Source organism: Acyrthosiphon pisum, chromosome X (genome assembly GCF_005508785.2).
Source record: "Acyrthosiphon pisum isolate AL4f chromosome X, pea_aphid_22Mar2018_4r6ur, whole genome shotgun sequence".
NCBI lineage: Eukaryota > Metazoa > Arthropoda > Insecta > Hemiptera > Aphididae > Acyrthosiphon > Acyrthosiphon pisum.
This window is the reverse complement of record NC_042493.1, coordinates 78,294,015-78,320,460: the sequence shown is the minus strand read 5'-3', so window position 1 is coordinate 78,320,460 and position 26,446 is coordinate 78,294,015. Positions and strand designations below refer to the sequence as shown.

At 31.2% G+C, this 26,446-nt stretch overlaps 1 protein-coding gene across 1 annotated transcript; it reads right to left on the bottom strand.

The window, feature by feature from the left end:
- Nucleotides 1-718: 718 nt before the first annotated feature.
- Nucleotides 719-22,377, bottom strand: LOC100165653 (core-binding factor subunit beta). The gene is made up of 5 exons (XM_001948497.5): nt 21,764-22,377; nt 17,145-17,231; nt 16,922-17,038; nt 2,426-2,542; nt 719-1,512 (listed from the first exon to the last, which is right to left on the bottom strand). The coding sequence occupies exons 1-5, from the start codon at nt 21,959-21,961 to the stop codon at nt 1,369-1,371; spliced, it is 663 nt and encodes a 220-aa protein (XP_001948532.1). The 5' UTR covers nt 21,962-22,377; the 3' UTR covers nt 719-1,368.
- Nucleotides 22,378-26,446: the final 4,069 nt, after the last annotated feature.

The following is a 26,446-nucleotide window of genomic DNA, read 5'->3' as shown; positions in this document are numbered from 1 at the left end:
CAATACCTTGGTATAATGATATCAAACATAATAATATGAATGTTTTATATATCTGTGGTATATGTGTATATTACTATAACAATTATAAAATATATAATCTGTGTTGTCACGGCCTTAGATCACGGAGTACCTATCAATGGAATAACTATTTAAGACTTATACCACGGTTAATTTACATACCGCATTAAGCGCTTACGAATTTCAACCTTTTCAAGTTTCAACGTTGGCGTTCGTACTGCAAAACGTTTTCCGCTATAGAATTACCTCATTCGTATTATAACCTCGCCATGCATATACATAAAACCAAATCGTTTCTCTCATGAAATATTGTTTTCGTAGAATAGTCTGGTTGTTGCATAGATCTCTACAATACCTTTGTGGTGATCGATGAACGCAGAGCGGTGACAAAAAATAGTATGTGTGGCTCGTGCGGGAAGGAAATTTCAGTCTTGGGCGAAATGAGGCCTGCTTCGTATGCGGCTCGTGTCGCACACGTCGCCTGCGACTGAAATAGCTCACTTCCCACCTTTGCCACACAATATACTATTATACTCTGCTTCACGCTTAAAAATTCAACAATTATCTAAAGTTTAGATGATTAAAATAAAAAGGTACATAAGTTTAGATTTTAAACTTATGTACCTTTTTCAATAATATTGATCATCAGTGTTATAAAAGTAGGTATAAGGAATGTATTCCAATTATAGGTCAAACCGCATTTCGTAAATGGATAATTTTATTGCATAATATAATATTATATTACAAACAAACAAACAAAAATAAAATCGCGAAATCGCAAAATCGTTAATTATGACAGTAGAAAGACTAAGTAGTGTAACCCACAAAAACGAAATTCGACAGAAGTGACTATATAAAGTGATAATAGTTTTGTTAAAAATAATTTCAAAAATAAATAATACATTTTTCTGCTCGAATTTTCAACAAAAAATCATTTGAGGGTAGGTAGGATACATGGGAAAAAATATGTACTGTGATACTTCCATATAACAAATTTCAATTTAACAAAATGTTTTGTTGAAAGAAATATTTTTGAGAACCAAACCAAATTAGAACTAAATTTATTTAATTCTATTCAACGAAAATCTCAATAACACAAATTGTTTTAGTTCCTCGTGATATTTCGTAATGTGGAAGTTTCTTTGTATTTATTAATATGTCTGTATCATTATTTTTATTTAGTTTGTATGGGTTACATAATTTGACATTTCCGCTGTCGATAATATATTATAGGAGGTTCACAACTCTCTTGAATAATAATATTAATAATAATAATAGGTAAATTAGTTTATCTAATGCCAACGAGAATACATAACAAAGAAGAAATAAAAACAAAAATGAATAAATAGATTAAAAATTATTAAATCTCTTGTTGACGTCCATTTCGGGTACGTTAACGCGTTCTTGGTGTCTGTACACCCTCGATTTGTCCTGGTGATCTTTTATACGGTTGTTGTACCTTTCTATCTGTTCTTGCAATATTTGATGTTCGATCTGTAAAGAACAAAACAATAATATAGTAATGTCGAGTGACCGCATTTTTTTCAAAAAAGTATACTATGTTTTTTATTCAATTAAGGGGGCGGCAGCCGGTTTTGGCAAAAGTCAAAACTAATGTAAATTTGACCAATCTAAACATTAATTTTGTTTGTTATTGTGTTTTTAAATATATTTAAATTCCATATCATAAGATAAACCTTAAGGTGGCGGGAGGGGGCTCCAGCCAATGAAAAAAAGTAACTTTTAGACCAATAAGCTAGACAAAACTGGAAGAATTTGGTTTGACAGATTTTAATTTTGAAAAAATGGTTGAATTTATAAACTTCTAGACTATGTTTCTTAGGAATCACTTTTTTTTATTTAAAATCAGATGTGCCCAAAATAAATACAAATGTAATGCAATTATTTCATGGGATTTCTAAAAAAAAAAAATGGTTATTTTAAGGTCATTTTAAATTTAAAATTTAAAATTGACTTCCTAAGAACCTAGATATTTTATCAATGAATTCAAACATGTATAAAAAATTTAAATCGGACATTCCGAAGTATGTGTAATTTACCACCGCTTATTGGTCTAAAACGTATGAAAAATACGTGAGCTGCTGCCCCCTTAAGGCAGATGAATATATACAGATACCGTATTTCACGTGAAAAATACAGACAGCGCAATATATCATAGACACAAATAGTGTTCGAGATTTAGAGGAGGGGGCTGAAGATTTTAATGAAGAGATGAACATTTTTTCATGTATTCTAATGTGGTGTAAAATCTTAAGGTTTTTATGAGGGCTTCCCCCGCTATTTGTGCCTACGTATTGGTACCTACTATATAACTATAAAAAGCACCTATATATTATAGTTTTCGATAAATTCCATAGCGGTTAATAATATGATATAGGTACCGTACCATTGCTCGTTCTTCGTCGAATTCCAAACATCCGATGCCGTCTAACTTTTCTAAATTGATCCGACCTTTCCACTGCACGCAAACGCCGTTCATTATAAACGGCGATAGGATGTGGACCTGCAAAAAGACACAATTATTAGTTATTGGTTTTTGTTTCCCCTGAAAAACGCTGCCAAAACTGCCTAATTTATATCATAATAATAGATAAACGCTAAGCTGGTATCTATCATCTAAGTGCACTAATAAAGTGGTAACATTTCACAATTTTTTGCCACACACGCTCTCATTTAAGCGTCTATAGGCTGAAGGTCAGTGAACTGCCTTTTTCTTGGTTTATTAGCTCTTTCAGCTAAAATTTGTATATCTATACATATTCCTATCTATATCACACTACGATTAGATTTTTCGTCAAATAAACTTTTTGCCAAACTATTAGTCCAAAAATGTTATAGATATTTAATATAGGTACATTACCTATCCATAAACATTTTCAGAAACCATTTTAATATTAGCGTTTTAAAAATCAACAAGATATGGTGGGTTTGCTATACAATAAGCATGTATAGACTAAAAAAATAAAGGCCATATTAAACGTTCTAGAACGGAATAAAATATAAAATGTACCTTAAATTTTGTCTCGGTACTTTTCGAAATAACAAACACTCGTTATTACAATATAATAATAACACTGTATTAAATAAAAAAAAACATTTACATTGTGTAAATATTTGTCGTCGTCGCAGACGCAATAAAACTCAAAAAAATCGAATTACCCGAGACAATGGTGGAGTTATGCGCTTGAATACAGAACTCTGGGTGCCATAAGTACCCTCGCCGGCACCCCCGCGATTCGCCCCTACGAACTTAATATTTATTTAGAATAATATTACATTGTATTGCATTGTATTACATTGCGTAACAGTCTCGACCTAACACCACACGCGGCACTGTCGCGCGGAATTCACCTTACGCCGCGTGGTGTCTCGCGCACATGCCCCACGATGAGCGTATAATAATAATAATACAATAATAATGATAATATGATAATGCACATCGTGTATACACCGCGTCGGCGATAAAGAAGACGATGCCCTGCAAGTCGCACAATATAATAATATAATATAATGAATTGTAAGGCTGCTGGCGTGAAAAAAATATATATAACGAGCCGGGGCCGTGACATTTTACTCCCGTCACACTCTGGAAATTACATCCCTCGGATGCCAATAGGTGTTATAATAATATTATTATATATATATTTTACAATAATCATAACGTTCGGGGTAGTTATAACGATTACATACGATAACGTACAATGCGCATCGCACGCTGCGTCCGTATACATAATAATAATAATAATAATAATAATAATATTATTGTTATGTATATATTATATACATACACACGGCAGCAGAATCACGCAATGCGTATTGTCCGGTTTCCTTATATACATACTTAATGTATATAATATACGATATAATCGATTATCGTTCGTTCTATTCTAACAATAAGGGTATAAGTCACATCATCATTGTCACACATATACGCATTATTGTCCGGCGCATTTCCTGTCGTGATTTCGACCGTTTTTACGTAAGTTTGTCCGTCGTGTTCGTAAACTAAATCTTTTATATCGGTGGCAATATAATAATATATTACGTGCAGTGCGTATTGTATTATATTCAAGATGTTTTTGTGTCGTGTGTGTTTGTGTGACGCTGAGAAGAACGCAACCCTTTCGTATCCGTTCGACAGAAAATCGCTTAACGGCCACAGTGTATAAAATATGTTTAGTGTGGACTTTGGATATCTTTCATTGTGTAATCTTTCTCCTTTTTTTTTGTCGACGACTATGATATTTACGACCTCGAACGACCCGAGACTTTGCCGCCCACCGCGGTGCAGAATAACTACCCTCCTGCAGTTCGTCCTGCAGTGACAATAACTTTTTCTCAACATTTTTTTGTGACATTATGTGTAATTTTGGAATAATATAATATTATCACTCCTTACAAGAAATATTACGAAAAGGGACAAATGGTCACGCAACCATCTGCAGGACGTGACCGGTTGGACGCCAAAAACTAGCCTAAACATATTAAAATAACTTAAGTTGTACATAAGACTGAAAAATTATAGTTTTAGATTCAAATGCAGCTCGTCATTCCAATTGATTAAATGCAAATTTTGTCTCAACAATTGCAGATTTTGAATGGTGAGTAGGTGTGTTTGTTTATCGCTTATGAGTTTCAAAGCTTCTAAGTTGTGAATTTCCATATGGGCCCTATCTATTTACATTCAATTTTATATTTACACCTCTAGACAAATAAAACCTCTCAAAAAATCGGTAAAAACAAAAAACGTATATCAATCATACGATTGCATTTATGTGTCATAGACTGCTATATCGTTTTCAACTAATGTTTTTATTTTAAGATAGCAAACAAACATAATATTACTTATGATTAGGGCTAGGAAAATAAAGGACTAAAAACCTACAATAAAGGAATTAAAAAACTGCCAATAATGCTACAAAAAAAGCATTTTAACCAAGAAAATGCAACTAAAAAAGACTTGAACATTTTTAAGTTTAGCTGAAAAATATTTTTAATATCAAAAAATAATTTATTAAACACATTTTTATATGTTCACACTAAGTAATTCTTAGAACAACTAAGCACAATTTATAAATATTGAAAAAAATAAATTAAAAACCGTTTTATTAAATGTTAACGTATTACGTAACCACTACTCCCACTCGGTAATCACTTTGACAAAATCTAAGAATCTATTTTCAGAAATATTTTTCGATAAGGCGATAATATTTCACTACGAAATCACGAAATAAGTATATATAATAATACAATTAAAATAAATTAATAAATAATAATTTAGATAAATATGTATATAAATGTACTAAAAATGTTAAATATGCGTATAATTAACAAAAATTAATTAAAAAGCTAATAAACTGACAAAAAAGTACCAAAAAAGCATTTATTTACGAATATCATAAGAAAATGCAAAAAAAGCAAAATCAAAATTGCATATTTGAATTCCGTGATGAATGAATCGAATTTTGTTTTTGATTAGCTATGTCCTGTAGCACTATGAAAGAAAATGTAAATGCTACAAAATCCTAGCCCTACTTATGATTGTCATATATTTCACAGCTGATTGTTATAACATACAAATATGAAACAATCAATAAACCTTAAAAATATGCTTCTTATTTGCTGGTAGGTAGAAACTGTACAATATTTATGAAAATACAAATTTTATATTTAACATCCATTTGGCTTTACGTTCAAGTGCCCTAAACCGGAGATATTAGTAGTTAGTAGAAATTTCTGAGTTTATTTAGGTACAAGTATAAATGTATGAACTTTTCTAATATTTATAAATATATTTAAATATATTCATAATATATACAAGAGTACCTAGTATATATTTGTATATTCTAAGCACCTTTTTTTACAGGGAGATTTATTCAGTTTAAGGCGCCATTCCTACATGCTCCACCGTTCACAGTACTTTTTTGCAGAATTTAAATTTGTTTAACCATTTGATAATATGTAATAAATCTATGAGAAACTATATCAACACACTTTTTGATTGTACGAGGACAGACTCGGTGTGGACCGATATATATTATACAATATCACTACTATATTATGTGCCGGATACGCGTTATTGACTTTTTCTGTACCTAATTTTCATCACCATTCCCTATAATAGTTCTGTAAGACTTTGATTCAGGGACAATATTCGTCCGTTGACCCTTCGATCGTCAGGCCCGAAGAACTTTAGTCACGATCGACCGACATACAATAGCTCGTAAAATGTATATTACACGCGATATATATTATATATTTATTATACAAATACCAATCGGACGTATATGTAACGCCTTTAATATGTACAACATATATAAATTCCCAGTACCAGTTCGTAATATATATTATATACATATGAATTTTATACATCGCACTATAGGGACGACGACGACGTTATAAACATATAACAATATATATATACAATAAATAATAATGTTATACGCATAAAAAAAGAAGAGTCGAACAATATTGTTGGGTATAAAAATAGGGTATAATATATATGGGTATAAAAAAAAGGGTTTTTGGACATTGGGTGCGTGTACTATATAATAAAACCCTTTACGGTATACATAGGTACATATTATAATAGTACACGTGTTGATTTGATACGCGTATAGTGTTTGCCACATGACTGGGTGCGCGACCCGATACACCGTATTTCTATTATTATATATAGTGTTACATTATATACTTATAGGCTATAATACACATCAATACATAATGTATATAATATTATATCGACCCGATGTCGAATGCGTATAATCGGCGAAACTTTAACACCATGTATACAGTATACAATACAAACAAGCTGGTTAGGTGGCGGCTCGTATTCATAATATGTAGGTTTATGTATACATTATGCTATTATATTGGTATTCACTATTCGTACATCGATAGATGTATATCGTATATGTATAGATGTATGTATGTTTATACAGTTGAACTTGATTAACTCGAATTATTTTAACTCGAAATTATCGATGACTGGAACTTTTTCCCCGTCCCTACTATTTCGGATTTCCTACCATTGTATACCTATATATTATCCTTGGATAACTCAAGACTTTTAGCCGGTTACTTCAACTTTGTGTTACATAATTTAAAGAATAATATATTTATTTGCTGAACAGCCACTGTTGGATGTTTAATTATATTTAATTTTACACTATCCCTAATATTACACAGTAGGAGAACTCCGATGATGGTACAATATAATATGGTTTTTAATACGAATAGAGTTAATATTTTTTTTAAATCTGTTATTTTTATTAATTATTTTAAAATCACAATTATATACTCAATAAGTTTTTACATATTAGTGTTATCGAACTAACGATAGTGCACAATCAAAGTTATCCTGTTTGGCGAAAACATATATATTAGTATTATCACTCTTATCTGTACAACTGCAGAAGTTTACTTGGTTTTTTCCCACGCATGAAACATTATGCCTATATTAAGTTTTCGATGTTTTTAAATTGCTATGAAAATTTGATTAGAAACGTTGTTGCATTTTAGAGCTAATTTATGAAAAAAATCGCACATCTATAATATAGAAATAAGACTAAAAAAAGATTAAATTTAAAATGCTTATATGTACCTAATATATATTCTAAATATTTTTTAAATGTTATTGTCTACATATCATAGAAAATGATAATTTAAGTAATACCTAGCTAGCAGAATTTTTCAAGCATTTTTAAATATCTATAATGGCTAGAAAATGAAAACATATAAAATATGTTTTGCAAGTACCATAAAAAAAATAGAATGATGTAGGTAATATAGACAGCACCCTAAACGTTAAAGTTTGAAGCGTTTTAAAACCTATATACCTAGAAACTATCGTTCTAAAATCATTCCTATACGCTCAGAATTTTAAATAAAGTTTTCTTCTCTACACATATATTTTATTTTCTCAACAGTCTCTGCAATCAAGTGGCTCAGGCTCGGTGGCATACTATAAATTGTACAAGCGTATTATTATGCATACATACACAATATGCAACATCATAAGATACCTAAGATATTACACAATGCAATAATTTACTAACAATGTCCGACGTTACGGAAGTAATATCATTATGTATACACGTACGCGTGCAAAGGTATGACGGTGTGTATTCGTATATTGTGGTGTACACTATACATAATATACCTCCGTCACGGGACCGGACCACCCAGTACACATATCGCCGAGGTCCGACTACGCGATATAGGTACCCTCTGCACGCGCGAGAGTGATGGAAATCGTGTGTCGTGGTCGTGTACTACCGTCGTTATTACACGGCCCTCCGACACAGGTATGTGTGCGTGTGTGTGTGCGTGTGTGTCTTTTATACCTGACGACCGACGTCGTATACAATATAATGTTATATTGTTTACACATAGGCGGGTACATGTGGCGTGGTCATATAATAATATATATATAAATTATACATGTTTTATACGCGGAGTGGAAGATACACGAAATCAGTAGCCGCGTCCGAAGACGTCCGGGAGCTAAGAGAATCAGATGTACAAGTGTCTAAATATATAAAGTATAATACAGTTTTTGTGCCGCAATAAAATACTCCAGAGCGGGCAAAGAAGTGTATTTTTTTCTCTCTCTATATATTTATAGTGGTTCTTTTATTTATTATTGTTATAATTTGTTATTTTTATTATACGCCCGGCCCTTTCTAGCTTTCTGCCGGTGCATTGCATCTTTTTAATGACATAATCTAACACATAGGTAATATAAAATAATGTTTATTAAGACACTTTTTATGCCAACTTTTGAGCTGATAATGAATAAAAATATATTATAATCTTTACTTCACATCTAATTATCTAAAACATCTTAGGGCCTGCCTTTTTTAACGCAAGTCACTAATTATTTTAAAAACTACTAAACATTTATGACAATATTTACTTAACATAATTTTAAGCCATTCAAAAATAAAAATTTTCAACGTTGGACGTCTGGAAAATAATCGAAATCGAAATTTTTTTTAATAAAATGCATAAGAAAAACAAGTAACAACGAATAGTGATTTCCTGGGCCTTGTGGCCACCTACAGTTAGACCCTTAGGCAAAAATTCACTATTTCCTCATAGACGCTTGAGGCGGGAGGATACGCGCTAATCAAAATATCACAACTTACTTTTCAACCAGCTTATAGAATTTGAGTGTAAAAATAATAACTTCACACTCATGAAGTTAATATATATAATATTATAGATACATTTATTTTTTCGCAAATAGAAGAATAATAGCACTGAAGATGCACACCTACACGGCTCAATTAAAACTCACTCGAGCGGGTAGGTATATATTTTTTAGTACCTAATATTACCTATATAATCTATACTTACTACCTAGTTGTTATTCTATTATTACATTTTTTTTATAGCTGATGCATTTTAGCTACTGTGGTCGTGGGCGATGAAATCCGAGCCGCCAACTCGACATGTATCATATTTTATTATTATTTTTATCGCGATATAGCCATACATTATATTGTGTATAAAATAATATTATACACTCCACTCATGTCACCGCCGTTGTCGGAGACCGGAGGAATCCGGTTTGGCCATCACTTCACCAGTTCACCACCGGGCAGGATCGTGTGTCCGCGTGCGTAATATTATAATACATATACATACCTTATTAATAGATATGATTTTAGGGTTCCAAAGCCGTTGTCGTGAAAACACGCACCCGATATCATAGATACCAGTGTTGGGAATTCTCTAGATAAAATTATTATTTTTATTATCTTATCTAGATAAAAATAATTAAATTATCTAATTATCTCATCTAGATAAATAATATAATAATAAGAATATTTTCAAATACTGAAATAGCCAATAATTTACGAGAACCGAGTACCTAGTGATTCCAAATTCCAGTATTATTATAGTTAAAAAAAGATATGTTTACGGAAAAATTTTAAGTTTTATCTTATTTTATTTGTATTCAAGTTGTATTAAAAATTAAAATTTTATTTTATTTTAGTTGAGAAATGATATTAAGGATTTAATAACTAATAAATATTACCTAATTAGTAATTACTGATAAATTACATTATTTATAATATAAATTAAAAACAAATTATCTATTTTTTTATCTAGATGAAAAAAAATTATGTTATATTTTATCTTATCTAGATAAATGTTGAATGAATTATCTGTTATCTAGATGATTTTTTGGTTATCTTTTCCCAACACTGAATTAGTCACTGAAATATGTAGGTAAGTATTATGAATATCATTTATCGTTAATATTGGAAAAATAATTGGATTTGTATGAAATAAAAATCTTTTAATTGATTTGTACGAAAATGATAACGGATGAATAAAATATAAGCATTATAGGCATGCGTAGACCTAAATTTAGGGGGTCTCAACAATATTTTTTGGCCCTTTCATCTTAACAAGGCATGTGCATATTAATCAGTCGTAAGTATATAATTACTATAGTATACCAATTTATATATTTCTTTGATTTTCATATCTTAGATGATTGCGATGTTTATTTCTTATTTGTAATTTTGCGGTCAATAACAATATAGCTGTTATAATCATAATACGTTACTCCACGCAAATTAAAAATATTTTATGTTTTATTATTATTTTTATCACGAAACATGATTTCGTTTTTACCACGTATTTTAGAAAAAATTACATTTTATTCTAGTAACGTCAGTTCTCCCATATTCTCTGGGCTTTATTTTAGGGCCCCAGTTACAAAATTTCGGGGGTCCCCGTGCGCATGCCAATGAATATAACTTAATTTATACACTTGAATTTTCATAAAATAAAAAAATCGTCATCTTTAATGCAATAAAATAAATTCGTTTGTCAGCGATTTATTTATACTGCTCGCCGCAGAGAAGATAATAACAGAAGTATACAGAACTGATCGAAAAATTAAGTAGAAAATATGTATAATTTTGGTTACTCCGTGGCTTTTTCTTTAAAAAGAATGTGATACAAATCATAACGTAAAAGGTTAATATAACGTTATCATTATGTCTGTTCTTTATAAAAATGTCATTATTATAAAAATGTCATTATTATAAACTCCAATTTTATTATATTATATAGGTGCCATACTTTCACCACCATGCGATTACTCATGAGTCGAAACGAACCTATTTACGCAATATCTATTCGATGATTTTGTCTTAAATATTTACCTTAGGTAACTAGGTACCAGTTACCTCAATTCATATTTTATGTATAACTCGTTTATTATTTTAGTATTATATTATATTTATACCCAACTCGCACAGAGTTCTAACGGCGTAGTTTTGAATTCTGGCGACTTCTACAGACTTCAGTTGTAATAGTAATAGTATAAGAGTATATAATAATTAATATATATATATATAGCTAAGTACTGAATCGATGTGTACTGTGAATAAATCCTAAATCGTGCGTGAATTTATATCGGTATGTATAATCTAAAGGTATGCCGTCGCGTTCGCTCATGTGATTCACGGAGAGTAGGAATTTGTATTTTTTATTCTCTGTTCGCGCATAGGGTCGTTAATTATTATTATCGGGCAGGCAGCGGGTGAACTAAGTATGTGTAGTTATTGTGTGCTGTACGTGTGTATATGGCCGTGTACGCCTCTGACAGTGGGTGGCAAATCGAACGGCAGACAGATGTCTCTTAATAAACTTATCAACAAGGGTTCAGCCGGGGTACGGCAAAATACATTAATTGAAAAAAAAAATCAGTAATTTTTGCAAGTGCACATAAAATAACATTGTACAAAGGTGTTGAAACGTGGTAAAGAGAGGAAAATAAATAATATAATTTTTTCGGCCTCAAGCTGTGACAGTCAAAGAGTTGCTAATGCGGTAACAAAACGCGCGCGTATATGCGCACTGCAGCGATGTTTAAAGGGTAGTCCGAAAAGGTGTACACTGGCAGTTCTCAGTCGGGGTTGTGTAAATAAACGGGGTAAAAAAAATATATATATTAATAATGTAATTTCGCGTTGTTTTTTCTCTCGCTCTACCTCCAGCTGAGAAGTTCTTCGTCAGCGCCGCGAGTTTTAATCGAATTGTTACGCGCCGCCGTTTCTGATGGGCGTGTGACTTATATTATATAATATTGTGCGCGGCTTTCGGAGGGAGACTTCGAATTTTTTTTTCTACCTTCGTCCAATACATAGTTGTACGTTTTACCGGCATTTCGATTGTAAAACTATATAATCACAGTAATAATAATAGACGAAAGTCCGGCTACTTCCGACGGACACGACTAATAATCGCAAGTGACCACTGACCGAAAAGGCGTTCACGTGAACTAACTGCATAATAGGAACGATTGTAGGGGAGACGCTTTTTGATAAAACGCGTGTAGTAGGTACCTAATACCTATATGGTTCTATAATATCGTTTAGAATACACTATTGTCGTAGCTCGTTTGTTAAAATATATAATAATGCCTTGTCGTTTTTCAAATGTATTATGTATACTTTTATTAACTTCTTATTATACTAATCGAGTCTAATGCAGAAGTAGCTGCAGAGTAAGTAATATAAGAGTAATAATTATATAGTTCGTCTAAAATGTACACACTATATTATATAGGTATTATTTATCTATAATGCATTTAAGAAAATATAATTTTCGTGAAGAAGGTGTGCTAAATATTGGGCGGTATAATATTATAATATAGTATCCCAGCATTAAAAAAGTGTACTTTCTAAGATTACGCGTGTTTGAAGTGATCGGAAGAACCAAATTGATAACAAAAATACATTTTGAAATTTGAATACAGATAAGCGAAAATTATAAAATCATAATAATCATTATTATTATTTACCGCTACCGTGACAATGTTAGTCTGGTTTTAATTATGTGATGCAAGAAATCTGTCGGGAGAAGTCTGTCGTTTTTTCTTTTTGTCTACTCTCTGAGGCTGTAAAGAAGTTTCACTTTGAAAAATCTATAGAAGGTTGAAGATCACTGCTATACTATGGTATATACTCCATAGTCCAAAAACGTGAATACATGAAGATTGCAAAGTTTCATTAAAATATTGTCTTTTGAATTCTCGGCTGGCATTTGGCAAACGGATGCAAGTTATTATTCGCCCACGTGGACGTTATGTCATACACAGTTATTGCAAGTGGGTACTTAAAATTAAATCACAATAGTTTTATTTATTTAGGAATTTAAAACAATATAAATTTTAGTAAAAATATTTTATACAACACACGTACCACCTTGCAGGTACATAACCTGGCGCTGGGTTTAACCATTATTGGTTTGTTTTTTCTTATAACAACTCAGATGTATGGGTGAATAAATCTCTCCTGCATGGTCACTGCTTAAAGGTACCAGCTATACACGAAGGTACAAACACCCATGCCACACAATTAAACACTTTTATAATAATTTTTAGTGTCAACGCGTTGAAACTATGCCGCACGCTGCTCGAGAGTCGAGAGGTGTATATGACGTTTGTTTTAGTAATTATTTCACATGTCATTCGCCGCGACCCTCCCGAAATTCCAACTGCAGAATAAAATAATATATTATATTATATACCATAATGTTTCGAATTGGGGTTCGTTGCCTGTAGGCAGTAATAATAACGACCTTTCTGTCGCACTGTATTTAACATAATATATATACGCCGTTATACCGGAAACGGCGCTATTGTTACACACGGATGTGTACGGCGCAGGAGATTGGCGTACGATCGCTGTTCGGAGATATTTACAACAAAACAATAAACTTAATGGTATTGTAATTTATGACGCTTCGGGTTGTAAGACCTTTGCCAAAATTAATTATCTATAAACGTCTTTAAGGCCGAAGCGTCGTGCGTATAAAAGAACGGTTAAATGAATCTCAGTTATAATAATAATATAATAATATTGGTATATCTTACGTGTTATATTAAAACGGCATACGTCGTACCGAATTAATCATCGTAATATAACTTAAGATGATGCGCATCGCTTTTTCTTTCGTATATACTCCCACATTGAAATTTATGGACTTACATAATTTTATTTTAAAAACAGCACCCAGACGATTCACCATCTCGTACAATTATTGTGTGCCAATTACTGAAATCTACTCTTCTTATTGTTAGTCCACTTTATTATAATTTATAATTTTTTTCTCTACATAATTTACATTAAAATCATCGAATTCTATATTATAATATATTATACATATATTAATGGACATTACTTCAAAATATAATACTTAATCATCCCATCGAAAATATATTACCATATTTTATATATACCTACATTATGATGGATAATCCAAAATATGTAATTTTTGGGCATGTTAGAGTCATAGGCGCAAATAGGGGGGGGGGGGCTTTAGGGGCTAATATTAATAATACTAATACTAATACGCCAACTTAGAGTATACCTACATAATATTATATATATATATTATTTCGACGGTCAAGTTTTACATACAAAATGTTTATATTTATGTTTTTATATTTTTTATACAAATGTACCTATGTCTTCTGCGTCTCTTGCATCTGCTTAGTCAATTCGAAAGTGTTTCAAAATCACGTTTTTTTTTTATAAGGTATATTATCATTGTTATTGTAACGAGGTATACATAATACTTATTATTGATAGTATCTATTTTTTTGGGCCATCAAAAGACACGCACACCAATCCCGCGCATCCACCCGTCTTTTCAGTATGCGCCGGTGTCCAGTAGACTAAAAAAAGTGATTTCACTCGTACATTAAAATATATTATATATTACCGTGTATATATACATATTATACATGTATAGGTACAATACCGGGTCCACAACAATAGCGATATATACACATAAGCCGGAGTAAACACGAGGGTGAAAAAAAAAGAAAAGAAAAGATTGTATGCTCGCAAACATCTGAAATTGAAACCGGGCGTACTTGTACGATGATATTATTGTGTTGTCAGCTCTTCAGTAAATTTGTCAGGCCTGTCAAAATCGCGTATCGTAAAAGTAACATAATACCTATACGTAAGTATACGCCTTTTTCACGGGTAATTTTTCAATTATTACATAATATACTTAGGTACCTATATTATATAGGTACTATTATATATATTATAATAAATCGTATGGTTATTCCGTGCAGGAATACGTCACGAAGAGTATATACCTACGAAGAGTTTCATTTTTCCCATTGCAATCGTATTGTACCTACTTATTTTACGTTGTCTACATTATAATAATTGGAGGACAATATTATACTCGGCAGAAGTACAAGCTTTGACTGAATTTTTTTTTTTAAAACATACAAAAATTAAACAACGCTTTTGGGCCCTTATTAATTTAATATGCAGTGACAAACCATAATGTTACTTTATACAATATCAGCGCATACCTTCGGTTTTACTTAGAAATAATGACTCTCGTCAGACTGTCCGAATCGCAGTCGGCTGTAAACACACAATATTATTACACAAAAGTATGCATTTCGGCTTTCCATTTTCAATCTTATCTTTATTATATATAGGAACGCAGTAGGTGTATATAATACGATATAATATGTTTATACCTATATCCCATTTATCACACTTGAAAAACAACCCCAACTGCACCGGTCGCTGTAAGTAATATTATTAACATTTGTTGTAAATATTATACGTAGGTACTGTAGTAATACTGTCGTCAGTTTTTATAGCATTATAATATTATTATATTGTCGCGAGCATTCCCAAAACACGGGCCGAGTGTTGACAAGGGGAAAAACGCGCGGATCAATATACGCTTTCAAAAAAGAGGGTTGCATGGATGAGGGGAGGGATTATAATTGACGCCATTTTGTTTTCAGAGTTCCAATGGCACTATTGTTGTTATAACGAATAGAATTTCAAAGAAAAGAGGAAGTATTTTCATTGTGTCATGTCATTATTCTAAATCATTATAATATATATAAGTGTGTGTGTCTATGTGTGTGGGGGGGATGTAGTTCACAAAATGTTATAGATCGATATATATATATATAATACACTTTCCACAGTAAGAAACGCAACTTTTAACGCTCATCATAATAACACATACAACACCTAATATATACCTATAATATTATGGCTCGCCGATCGCGATGTTAAATTATATTTTTCACCTGAGCAAGTATTTTCATCATTAATTTATTGCAATATACATTTTATATCTACAGTCACGTTTCACAAGACATCGACTTAAATACTTCAGAACAATTGTATTATACTGTTCACCAATATATAAGGGAAAAGCAGATATCTTTGAAAACTATTCAATGTTCACGTAAACTTTAAACACATATATAAAGGTATATTACAAATACTGCAATGTTTGTAATGTATTATTAGTAGGTAGTATTAGTATATTTACCTACCTAATAAACAGGCATATATTTTCTGATACAGGTTAAGGTTGAATTATTATAGAAGAAACCATGTATCGATAATTTCATAATGTTTAATATTTATTTGTCCTCGACGTATTTTGGACATTATAATATAGGTAGGTATTGTAATATTCAAATATTCAAAATAAATTCGGCAACTGTGGGTTTTCGGTTAGTATTATTAACTCAATATTATTCTTACCCAACTGCCAATGTAATAGTGTAATATATACTAATTTAATGTACTTAAAAAATTAATATTAGACGTATTTATACCAACGTTTTTATTTTAACTGTACCGTAATGGGCTTAATGGTTTTACAATCATATTGGTCAGCAAACGAATCTATACTATCTATACAAATAGCCTAATAGGTATACCTACTTAGATATTATAAATAACAAACTTATTTGTCTATAAACTTCTAATTTCTACTTATTATCTTAATTTTGATTCTTCAAAAATAAATTATGTCTAATGTCTATATATTAAATGTATTTCCTTACCATTCCTTGTTCTTTTTCAAAATCGCAATAACCAATAGTGGGTTGGTGGTAAGATGTCATCGATGGCATATTCGGAGTAAACATGAGTTGCAGATTTGTCCCTGTTGTGGCGAAAGCCTATACGATAGCAAAATGAGAATGAAAAATATGTATAAACAACAAACGGGAAAAATGGGTGGTACTCGGTTGCGATCCGAATCGTTATTATTGATTTAATACGTACGATGTCCACGTGTCCTTCGCGACAACCCATTTGAAAACGGTTTTGTCTTTCTTCATGAGGCCTATCTCTGTAGCTTGTATACCTCACCTGTAAAAAAACATTCAAATTACAACTACTATTCATTTCATTGGCATTTATTATATTTTTTGGATGGTTAGGACATTTATATAATAATATTATGTTACATTTTTACGCTTCAAATATATTTTAAATGAAATACTGATAGCCTATAATCAGCACTAACTTTTATCCCAACCCAAGAAACGGGTGCACAGAGTATAGTCTACAGTTTTTATAATTCATATAGATAGAGCAAACATTTATTTTCATATTTCATGATGTGGACACTAATAAAAGTTGCTTAATTCACGAATTAGGCAACTATACCTATATTATGAATAATTTTATAAGGATTATTATAAAAAGATGTATAATTATAATTTATAATGTATCAAACTTAATATTTAAATACAATGTCGTGAATTAATATAAGACATCTAACCAAATATGTATAGTCAAGTCAAGGATTCAAAAGATACTAGTGTTCTAAAGGTATGATTTTAATTATATTCAATAAATAGTAATCGATATTATAGGCACTTATGTCTTATTTTATATTTTCGTAGAGTAAAAGTAGGTAATAGATGCTAATGTATAAAAATATATTCAAATGCATATATTACTGCCTTGTCTGCAGCTTGTCACTCTAGTGATACCCCATATAGGTACGACATGTGATACTCAAGATAAAAATAATTTAGCCATAGTTTATATTATAATATTTTTGTATAAAAAAGAACATTATCATAATATGTATGACTGTATATTTATGAAACATTTTTACTTCAATATAACTGTTTTAAATTGATCATCAAAAACTTTAAATGCATACTAAATTACGTAGCTCTTTATCATGATTCTTTGTCAACTAAAAAAAATATTATAATATAATATGCCATAAGTGATTTATAGTTTATACACATACCTATATATAGGCTATAAGATAATCATAACCAAAATAATATCTATGTATTCCTACGGGGCAACTCAAAAATTATACGAAAATGTCTATAAATGAAGTGCGCGTATTATGGTGTATACACAGTTGCGTGTACCTAATGTTAGGTGTTAGCCACATTATATGGTTTCGATTCTATACAGCTGCACATGTGAACCATTTAAAAACTGACCATTAAGATTTTAGAACCACGTGGCGGTCAGTGTGGTAATACAAAATATCAAGTACAGCGTTCATATAGTGGCGGCAAAGTGTCACATGACCTGGTCACTGGAGAGGCCACATGGTCTCCGATAACTGTCTTATATCACGATTAATGACTTATTTCGGTCAATTTTTCTTTTGTGAGTAAAAACCGTCATGATGATCAACCAGCTAATGGAAATTTAAAGACATGACTTGTACGTATAAATGCACCAACATAATAATATATAATATATATACTTATATAATGTAATATATATACTTTTAAATTCAATATAATATAGATATTATATTTTTTAAACATAAAATTATACTGATATAATATACTTAAAGTATATAAAATAGTTTTTTAAGGTGGTAAACGGTTTAATGTACATTGTTTGATATAATTTCGTATTACCTGTATTGAGTTTTGTATTATACCTAATATTTGCTTCATATTTATTTAGATTCTTAGCGAAACAATACGAATACATTGGTTTCACGATATGGTGAGTGATTCATTTTTATTTTTTTATTTTTTTGGGAGGTGATGGGAGTGACGGATAAAAATAGTAATTCAATCTTCAACGTTGAGAATGATTTCTGGTAGCAAATTTGGTGGAAAAAAATAGTCTTGCTTTTCTTATAAATTAGAAAAATAGCATATTATTAACGCAATACCTGCAGTTATCGATAAAATCTTGAATTCAGAAAAAAATATAGGCCAAGTGGGAGGGTGTTCTCCTCCAGTTAAGCACCACTATTGTAAATAATATTTTGTATTTAACTGCGCCTTGTATAGTAGGTACACGTTACTATTTTCTATAATAGTGTATTATAGAGTCATATTATTATGAACGCATTCATATTATGAGTACGAATTTAGATTAAAAATAAAATCTAAAAACTATTGATATTCGGAATAACTGTAAATTACAGAAAATCGATGTCCCGTAGAGCGAGTACAGAGGCATTTGAAAGGAAAAAACCACCGCAATGGGCGTTTAATAATGCTCTACGGATCGGTCACGCTACTGTGCGGGTTCATTTTTATAAATCTTATACATTATACCACATTATATTGTAAAATAAAATATAGTAGCTATAGTATATTATTTAGGTTATGTATGCACGTGTGAATATATTTTAGACTACGCGTAAATGAGGAACATATTTTGCGTCCATATTTTTATAATATAACACGTCATGCATTAATGCATTATACATTACATTATCACACTATCGAGTATAGGCTAATATAGAGAATAATATAGGTACATAATACTGACAAGTATATGAAGCGCTATGTTCAAATGAGAAAATAATTATATAAAAATAATTATAATTGATATATTGAGTAGGTATATTTACAACATTTCTTTATAGTTACCCTTGCCTATAGCTGGTAAGATTATTGTACACCCATAAATAAATTTAAGTCACAGAACAAACAAATTTATATTTGACATAGAAACCTACTTTATTAAAAGACTATATTATATTATATTATCATTATAAATATGATTTTACATTATTTGAGCTCAGATTTCTAGAAATTATAATAGAATGTTATTACAGTTTACTATATATACTATTTTAGATATTAGATTATATGAATAGGTTTAGTTTGCAGGCAGTATCCGTGACCCATGTACAGTATATAATATATGGTGGCCGTTCGTTCCAGATTTTCCAGGACGTTATCTACAGTTTGGAAACTCATATCCCAGTGTCCAGAAAAACTTCTTCGGAACTTGGTGTGTTATCACTGGGTTTCGCCAATTCCCGCATTACCATAATAATTTGACTTTATAGGTACTTGAGTAAAATGGATTTAATTTTAAATTTTTGTCAGTCAATAGCAAAGTAAATTAATCACACGAATATGGGTACCTACGCATTACGATTACATGGCAGTCCGATGTATTATCTTCTTTCTACCTATTTATATATAAGTAGGTAATTTTGAATATTCTTTAAAGTAAATTCGAGGGCAAAATATTCTAATTACTTCATTGGAACAAAAATTTATCAAAGTATTAAAAATATTCAAAGAAAACGACGGGGGCAGTTATTGAATTCATATTTTTTTACCAGAATCAAACGCATCTATTTAGAACTAGTGTTTCGTAATTCGTTGATACCTAATTACCACTTGGACCGACGTCCGTATAATCAAATGGATACGGAAACTATAGAAAGTCGTCTGCTAACTAGAATATATGGCTTAAACTATATGGATTTTCATTATGAAATATAAAGAAACAACTCATTCCTGAACTTAGTTACAACAAAATAATACAAGGTGATGAGGACGGAAGAACATTTTTTTAAAAAATATTTATGTTATAATGAACTTGTATTACTACCTATATATCAAAGAACTTATTCGATAATTAATAGATAATATTTTGTGATTAAAACTAGTTTTTGTTGAAAGTAAAAGTATGTTCTCATTAGAATAAAATTGATGATGATATCCCGAGTTTAATTTTTACCCTCTTCATAGCTCGAGTGCGTCCGTGGTCCAGCTGTTGATAGGTATACACTAATCAGCAATCACGTAAAAGTCGTAAGAGACAGAGCCCACGATTTACTATGGTAGTACCTAGTTAATATTTATTAAATTTTACGTACCTATACCTAATTATTTCAACAATGAACGAGACAACTGTGGACAAATTGCACTTTATTTTAATATTTTGATACAGAAGTAATGCGTGAAATATAGTGTGACATATTATATAATATAGATGCCTAAACTTTATGTGAACTGCAAGTACATAGAACTGTAATAACAATGTCATTTAAACTTATTATTATTATGTGCTTAACAATATGGAAAAAACGTCTCATTTGGCTAGTTGACAACAAATTTTTTACCGAAGTTTCATTTTATTTTAAATAAGTATAAAATAGTTCAATCATACAATTATTTAAGTGTACTAGCTACTAGGTACTTTGAAATTGATAAAAATATATTTTTTAATCCATTTCAATTTAATGACTAGTGAGAGTTTAAGTTACTTGTGTACCATAATAATATGTTACTAATCATTTTAATGCAATAAATCATAATATTTTGTTCGTCATAGATACTTGTATAAGCACGGTGTCTCATACTCACATACCTATGTGTGTGTATAATTGATATGTCATAATGTTAGTTCATGATTTGTATTTAAACTGATTTAATTCAAATCGGTACCTGCCTATTATAGTGCATTGATAATAGGAACTGGAACCTATTTGTATTTTAGTGTATTGATGTACCTATTTAAATTAAATCAGTTTAATAAAAATCATGAACCAAAATTATGTCTCTAAACAACATACATCTAAAGTGGAGTATCTGTTCAATACCTATAGACTACTTTCTACTCAAGTGCATTGCAGTATACAGCGTTGTACTTACGTCACTCTCGCGACTGAGTCGTTTGAACAGATCGTCCGTCTGGAACTTATTCTTCTGGTCAGGCACCACTCGGGGCATCTTGAACGCCAGCCTGGGCTTGGGCATTTGGTGCTCGAACAGCCCCTGACACATGGGATTGAACGACGGCGGCATCATGTTGCCCGGGCCCATGGACCCGAAATCGTTCATCATGAGCATTGGACGTTTTTCGTGCGACTGAAGCTATTGCAAGTATATATGCTACTTTAGGTAGCCGTACTACCCAAGTGTTGGTTTTTTCCCGGAGAGTTATTGACTATTGCTGCAGTAACGCCGTCGATAATGGTTATTATTTTGGTATACGAGTGGAAATTGTTATCATTAATTTCGTTGAACATACATAGATAATATTATAGATAAATACTATTATTATAAATCGAGTGCTGGCGATATTACGATTTTAAAACGGACGACTCTGGCGGGCACCGTTGAAACACTACACGTGTAGTAGTAGTTTTATAGTTGTGCTAGCACCGTCGGCACCGAACATACAATGACGCCGCGATAACGATGACTACGATGACGACGACGACGATAAAAATAATAATGTAATACGACGACGAGTTTAATATCGAATTGTGGAACTCGCGCGCCGCCGCGATAGGGTCTGGTGAGCGGCGCGGTGGGGCACTAACTTTTTGTACCACCAGCGGGGGTTAGGCCGACCAATCGGATGCCGCGGCGGGCGTGTCCGGTGTACAACACACTATTATAATACGATGTGTTCGACTGTATAATAATATGCGCCGTCTATCGACGTCCTCGTCGCTCGTGGCTGTCTTCCCGTAGGTATCTACCCTCACCGTCACTCACCCCTAGAGACGTTACGTCGAACGAGACGACGGTATTATTATTTAAAATTTTTATTAAAATATATAAGTATATCTATACGCTGCTACGGGCTTTTTCCGGGAAATTATTTTAAGGTCCGTCGTGTTATTAATCGTCGCATCGCATATTCGAGGGTAATATCAATTTATCACGCGTTGGTACCTACCTAGATATAGAATGATCCGCAGAGGCATCATTTCGGTGTATTGTTCTAAGACGTCGCAGCCGAATAATTATGCATGATTAATATGTTATAATAAAAGCTGGTCGATTTTTTCTCTACACCGCTTCGAACACGCTTTTAGCGTCGACGACACCTTGGTATCTAAGTTCTAAAGCACACGTTTACTATAGCCTTCGGTAATAATGCAGCAAGGAACGCGTATACATGTATAAAAAATATATACAAAAAAATGATTATGTTTAGTTATACAGGAGCAGGAATAAATAGAAGTATACGCCTATATGCAATAATATGATTGACGGTTGCATGATGCATTGATGCCATGATGCATACTGCACCAAAATAGTATTCTCATAATAATTAAATGTGGGTTACTTAGACGCAAAAATTAATCGGGAAGATTGTTAATAAAACAATAGGAGGTGTCACATACAACCTGGCACCCCGCTGCAGCCATAAACGCCAAAAATAACGCGCTTCTGCTCAATCATATATAAATTATGATAGAATATAAAAATAATATAATAATATTATGTTTATTGGTTATTGGTTAGGGTGTAGAGTATAGACACACCACACACCTATATGGCTATACGTGATATTATGTTATATGTCTACCTATATATAAAACATAAATGTAAATCTCAAGATACTAGCTACCTATATATAAATATATATAATATATATATGATATGATTATAGGCGCCGATGCCCGATAGTCATAGAGTAATTTCCAGGGGAGGGGCAAAATAAAACTAGGTATAAGTTGCAAATCACATTTATAGCCTATATAAATATGTACCTATATACCTATAGGTACTCTTGGATGGTTTATCTTTAAATGGAATGAGGGAGAATGGGTGTATAACATAAACTTAAACTTCTAAATAACTGTTAAGGGCTGTATTTAAGTCTTTATTATAATACTCCACTAAGACTATATTTTTTTATTATTTTTTTTATTGATCTTTAAGCCCGGCTTCTATGGCCATTAGCTGTTTGTTATTTGTATAGGGTTATATTGTGGTGGTTGTAGGGTTTAGAACGTTGAGTTTTCACACGACAAAATTCGGCAAAATTTTTAAGTGGGCACAGTGACACCATGACTGCCCGAAGAAAAATGCCACCCGTAGCCGGGTTCGAACCGGCATCGGTGCGCGACGCAACCGACGCCTTATAGTCCGCTCAGCCACTCCGTCCCCCAATAGAACTATATTGGAGACATGAGTAGGTGATTTATTTAAATGTTTATGTATTAGCACTTCCAAATCTGCAAACTGCAATTATTATTTATTTAATAACACATATTTTGATATTTTAACAAAGAACAATTAACAAAATATTAAATATAATATTGTATTATAATAAAGTTACGCTCCATATCTACATTATTCTAGGTACTAACATGAACGGCCCGAAGATGATCGGCCTGATATCATTCTGGGGCCGTAGCTGGAACTCCTTCCAGATGATACGTCAAGGAGACGACGGATTGAGGCGTCGACTTTCTGTATTGCATTTGAGGCTAGTATTTGGCAGGGTGGTGATCGATGGTAACGTTACTCGGACAGAAAGAGGCTGCCTTTCTACATTGCAAGCGGTTGGTGCCAATGTAATATATATAATTAGTAGACAATATGTTTGACTTCATGAAAAAATTCTCATTTTTTTTAAATAACTATTGTATGCCTATAGTATTGTGTTATATTGTCAAAACTTATATCTTGAAAACTTAATAGGGTCGCATTTTTTTTATAAGCATTCAAAGTTCGAATTTTCACAAAATTTATCAAATTTAAGAATGTATAAAATGTTCAACTTTTATAGCTAAGGATTGAAAATTTAAAACAAGGAATATGAATATCATCAAATATACTTAGTACCTAATATATCATAGACTAACTGACCGTCTTCGCTCAGGATCGTTTTTCGTATACAATGATATTATATCTTTTAATTGAAATTTAACACCATTAATTATGGTTACCCACTTGTAATCTACTGTACAGCAGAGTGACACCCACTTTCCCACCTTTTAAAAAAAACTTGTATCTTAAAATAATTTACAATATCTTGAAGTTAACTAGTTAGAGTAATTAACTATTTCACTAGGAATTCATCGACATAAATCATAAGGATTCTTGTTGATTTGATTAAATCAACTATTAGATGAGTTTGTAATAAAGTCTAAATACGAAATATAAATTATGGACATTCTGTAATAATCTTCATCTTTCAATAGATTTGACAATTGACTCTTCTAGATAGGTCAAGCTTAAGGTCCAAATGATCAGTTGTTTTAGTAATTACTTAGGAAATATTTTTAAATAGTCTTCACTAATTTTTATTTTTTTATTTTATTTTTTTTCAGCGTTTACATATTCTCCCGTTGTCCAATGAGTGACTATGAATATGAGTATTTATATAAGAACAATTCCAACATTTTTTTAAAACATTCCTATACTTGTTTTAAACTGTTTACAGACAATTTCAAATTTTAATTATTTTAAATTTTTTTTGCTATAGATATAAATAAAATGTTATTTGTTGGGCTAAAAAGCGTTAAAATGTAATATAAGGCTTCTGCTATATTATTTAAGTAGCAGTAGAAAAATATTAAAATATATATGGACAATTTTTTTTATAAGCATTTAAAGTTTGATTATTGACAAAATGTATCAAATTTAAAATTAAAAAATGATTTTATAGTAAAAAAAGGAATAAAATGTTCATCTTTTATAGCTAAGAATTGAAAACTTACAACAAGGTTCCACGTCAGTAGGTTGTTTTTATGTTTATTACCAAGGCTGGGCATTAATGAGTTAAAAATTAAAATTAAGCTAAAACGTTAAGTTAATTTTAATTAAATTAATTAACTCGTTACTTTTTTTTTCAAATTAACTTTTAACTTATTAAGTTACTTTTTTTTCAAGATTAACGTGTTAACTTCAAGTTAATTTTATTTCAAAAATATCTAAATTAAGTTAATTTTCGTCCGAAGAATAATGCAAATTTTTGAATGTGTTTTTACTTTGATGTATCATTTTAAATTTCCCCAGTAATTTTCATGGACGTAAAGAAAAACGGAACTTTTCTCCTTTACGGGACATCCCTTTTTTTGGTTTTTTTTTGGGGGGGGGGGACTTAGTCATTTTTTGGGTAAAAAAAATGTTGGTGAAATCAGAATTTGGGGCACGAAGTTATTTTCGAAGTTATAGCTAATTGAAGTTTTAACTTTATATAATAACCAGAAAAACTATCTAATAAACCATATTATGTGTCTGGAATTTTTATTTTTGCAAATTAGCAAATTTTAACTTAACACTAAGTTAAGTTACTTTTTTTTTAAATTTCACTTTTAACTTAACGAGTTAACGAAAAAAAATACGAGTAACTTTTAACTTAACTTAACTTAATTATTTTAAAATAACTTAACTTAACGAGTTAAAAAAAATCGTTAACTTGCCCAGCCTTATTTATTACATCTACGTTTTGAATTTTTTTTATACGTATTATAAAAGAATGTAATATGTGCATATTTTGAGTTTTAAAATTTGTACCCTGCATAATATGAAAGATACCGAATAAATGGATACACGACAGTAGTATTGTCTAACTATAGCGCCGTA